This window comes from Strongylocentrotus purpuratus, unplaced genomic scaffold, assembly GCF_000002235.5.
Source record: "Strongylocentrotus purpuratus isolate Spur 01 unplaced genomic scaffold, Spur_5.0 spur5_scaffold_3, whole genome shotgun sequence".
Lineage (NCBI taxonomy): Eukaryota > Metazoa > Echinodermata > Echinoidea > Camarodonta > Strongylocentrotidae > Strongylocentrotus > Strongylocentrotus purpuratus.
This window is the reverse complement of record NW_022145609.1, coordinates 15378899-15382826: the sequence shown is the minus strand read 5'-3', so window position 1 is coordinate 15382826 and position 3928 is coordinate 15378899. Positions and strand designations below refer to the sequence as shown.

Sequence of the window (3928 nt, the reverse complement as noted above, 5' to 3'; positions counted from 1 at the left end):
AAATCTAACCAGTAATGTAGTTTAACAATTGAGTTCGTTCAAATGTGAAAATGCTTATATCTGAATGGTAGAAGCGGGTACCTTTCCTTCTGATAATATAGAAATACTAAAACTGATGCTAAATTATTAACAAAATTATGTTTCATGCAGTTTGTTAGTGTTGAGTTGCTTGCATAACACAATGGAACATGTGTATTTTGATTCCTCACAAGTATTCCTCTGCCTTTCCTCGGTCCAAATTGAAATTATTTGTGAAGATTCATACTAAAAGATATCAAGAAAACAAAAAACAAAAAGTATTTATTAAACAGTTAAAATTGATCATAGAAGAGATTGTTTAAAGAAAATGTTGTAGAGGTGAGGGTGGTCCTTAAGATCAATGGTCTTTTTCGTCTACTAGAACCCCCTAAATTAGTTCAAATAAATGCAAATGTTAAGCAGATTTGCACTCTGTTAAATTTATATTCATTTTGATACCACCATATATTTAGTAGAAATTATTTTGCACAATGATTTATGTATTCACATATGACTAGTGCAAACATATGCAAGAATCCTAATCTACGGCTAGACACAACTTATACAAATTTAAAAATTGCATTTGAACAAAATACAAAGCTCGCAGATAATGGAAAATATTGGGCGATTAACATTTTAGTTTGCATGATTTTGATTATTTCTGTTGTATTTTCTTTTGTGGCTGTGATATTGTTTGCTTTGCCCTGAAGACATTGATGCATGTGATCCCAACCCATGTGTCAATGAAGTGAACTGCACAAACCACTTAATGAATCCCGGTGATGCTAATTACACATGTGTCTGCATGCCTGGATGGACAGGGAGAAATTGCTCAGAAGGTTTGTACAAATTCCACCAAACATAATAATTCAAAAATTATCATGATTAAGATGAACAATATTATGGTACACATTTGCCATGAAGTTTGAATATTTTGTTCATAACTCCTTTCATGAATTGACTGTGGCAATATGATTGTATCTTGATAGATAAAGTTTATATCTTCTCTGAACTTTATTGATCAATCTCTATGACTCTTTAAATTAACCAATAAAGTTCTTCGAAGATGTAAACGTTATCAATAATAACCAGATTGTCACAGTCATTGTTTTTAAAGAGGTAAGACAAATATTATTCCAACTCTACAGGCAACCGTGTCATTTTTGGAAATTGAATTTCTGTATTGTGCTGATCTTATGCAAATTTGCACACAACTGGTCCTCATTCACAAATATTTTGATACCATCACATAGTCAGGAGAAACATTTTGCATGATGATTTACTAATTCACATCTGACCAGTGCAAAATATTTAATTTTGTATTGAAAAATAAAACGTGTGTACCAAATACTAATGATGTATGTATGTGGTAAATTTGAGCATAGTTTGAACATAGATGTTTCACTTGTTATGACATATGCTCATGAAATAAAATAAGTATTTTTTTACTTTTAGATAAATATTATGTACTGTGTCTTATACCAACAAATGAAATGAATTTAAAGACACCAACGCTAAATCTATACTCAATTATTAGTACCTCGATTATTTCACAATGAATATATTTAAACACGTATCTCTTTTGTACCACCCAAGAATATTTAGTAAATAATCTTATTATATTTGTTTTATGGGATTGTAACACACTTCAAAGGTGAGCTGTTAAGTTATACTATTAACAACAGTATTACATATTTTGTAATGATTCTCAAGATTTAATTAATTAAATTACAGATCCATAATTATGGAGAGTAAGAAGTTACTTCCAAAATATTTCAGGGCCTCGAAGCATCAATTTTCAAATGCTAATTTACGAATATTCCTTTGTTATAGTATTAACATTTATCTCTTTATTGTAATTAATAAAACAATGTTTGTTGGAAGTGAATAGGCACCTAGCTCAACCAATTCCAAAGCATTTACATTATTCAAATAAAAAAAAAGTAGCATAACAAATTACTGCTTAAAGATGCTGATCAAAAGCTTTGAATCATTGCCAAATGTCTGGTATTGGAGAAAATTTGTGTTTGCTGTTTTATATAGGATTAATTTTGAACATGCTGTAAGGGTTGTTCAAATACATATATTCATATGCCTTTTCGTCTAATGTGTAGATATTCGTGAATGCAATGCAATGCCCTGCAAGAACAACGGAACATGCGTGGATGGCACAGACTATTACGAGTGCTATTGTCTTCAGGGCTTCAATGGAGCAAATTGTGAAATCGGTATGTGAACTTGCAAATGTAGGGGATGATGAGTGGCATGAAAATGCTCGATCTTTTATTTCTGAACATAAAAGGGTTGAATCGTTACTAAGGTGGCTAAAAACACATTTGATTTACCATTATAAGTGCATTTGCAAATTGATTAGAATTGCAGTTCCAAAAGAATTATGAGTTCAAATTATTTCAAAGAGTATGTTGAGAGAAAGTTTGTAATTGTATTCTTTGATATGGTTAATATCTTAGATATTATATTTTATTTCTTTTTAACACTTTGTGTGTCATATCTTATAGGGGCATAACAAGATTTGCATAGTTAATAGTAAATCTAGCTCTGCATCTTTTTTCTAGGGAAATTAAATGCTAATACCTACAGAGTATGTAGATAAAGTGTATGTAGAATTTCTTGAATTCCTGCTGGCCTTTTCTAAAGAAATGCTTTATGAATCAAATGAAGCAAAGCTAGAAGCAATTATCATGATACTGCTGGTGATAGCATACAGTATGGTGATGGTATTAATAATCTGTTTATTAAGAGAAATAGCAATTAATATGAAGGTTGTCTGGATCTTTCAGAAGATGTGAAGCGAATGTTTCGTTCGAGGCCATTGTATTACACTGAGATTGGTAATCTGATTGCACAGTAAAATTACGATTGTAATGATTGTTGTTAGAGTGTGTCGGATGGAGGGGGGGGGGGTTGTTGTTTAACTACTCGTATCTAATGCAACTATTTTGGGCTGTCCGGCGTGTACTTTTGGAGACTCTTGTATGGAGAGCTGTACATGCGTGGATGGGGCTAACTGCAGTAATGTCGATGGGAGCTGCACTTGTGGCCCAGCATTTGAGGGAGCAGTTTGTGACAGAAGTAATTGAGCAGAAAAAGAAGATGTGATAGGTGCAAGTGTAATCCCAGGGCTCTAACCCTTGACCTTTTCATCTGAAGTAAAGTACGGCTAGACTACAAAACCTCTGAAACACCAACTATGAATATAAAACTTTTGAACATTTTGACCGTCCTGTATCTTTCACAGAAGTGGCAGAACTTGCTAATCCAGGATATTCCAATGTCCTCTCCATGGAACTTCAGCTTGTGTGGGAATTCCCAGTTCAAGGCAATGACGATGACATCAACTGCACAGCCAAATACAGGATTCCAGGCACCAATGTGACAGAGGACAAAAATGTGGGAAGTACATCACCGGGTATCGTGACGGTCTTGGAGCCCTACACCATCTACGAGTTACAGCTGATCTGTGTGAATCTTGCTGGAAGCAGCGAGCCTCTTGACTTTCCACCCCAACGAACCCTAGCTGGAAGTATGAACATTATCTTGCATGTTTATTCATTCTTATGTCACCCGAAATGAAAGAGTCACGCATGTATCTTAGTGTATGAGTGGTCCCACATATATTTTCTGCATATATTTCTCCATTTATCCTTCTACGAGTTTTTATTAAAGGTAATACAAAGTTTTGGTAAATTTTGAAAATTGGGTGGATAGTGATTCTTTACAATTTTGATATATTTGGATGCCCCTGTGGATGTATTATAAGCACCCAAAATTTTAGCATGTAAAACTCTTCTGGTTTCGAGAAAAAAGGAAAATAAAAGTTTACCGGTACTCCCGGTAAATTTTGGTAAATCTCAAATAGCGCCTACGGCCGTACAATGGTAGCTGCGAC

The 3928-nt window shown here is 33.8% G+C and overlaps 1 protein-coding gene across 1 annotated transcript; it reads left to right on the top strand.

The window, feature by feature from the left end:
- The first annotated feature begins 653 nt into the window (after positions 1-653).
- Positions 654-3612, top strand: LOC105439186 (fibropellin-3-like). The gene is made up of 3 exons (XM_030995775.1): positions 654-857; positions 2133-2246; positions 3278-3612. Exons 1-3 carry the CDS (start codon positions 788-790, stop codon positions 3610-3612), a joined length of 519 nt encoding a protein of 172 aa, XP_030851635.1. The 5' UTR covers positions 654-787.
- Positions 3613-3928: the final 316 nt, after the last annotated feature.

Coding starts and splice junctions, on each gene's coding strand:
- LOC105439186 (XM_030995775.1), top strand. CDS start 788: ATGAATCCCGGTGATGCTAATTACACATGTGTCTGCATGCCTGGATGG. Junction 858..2,132: donor AGGGAGAAATTGCTCAGAAG/GTTTGTACAAAT, acceptor TCTAATGTGTAG/ATATTCGTGAATGCAATGCA. Junction 2,247..3,277: donor TGGAGCAAATTGTGAAATCG/GTATGTGAACTT, acceptor TATCTTTCACAG/AAGTGGCAGAACTTGCTAAT.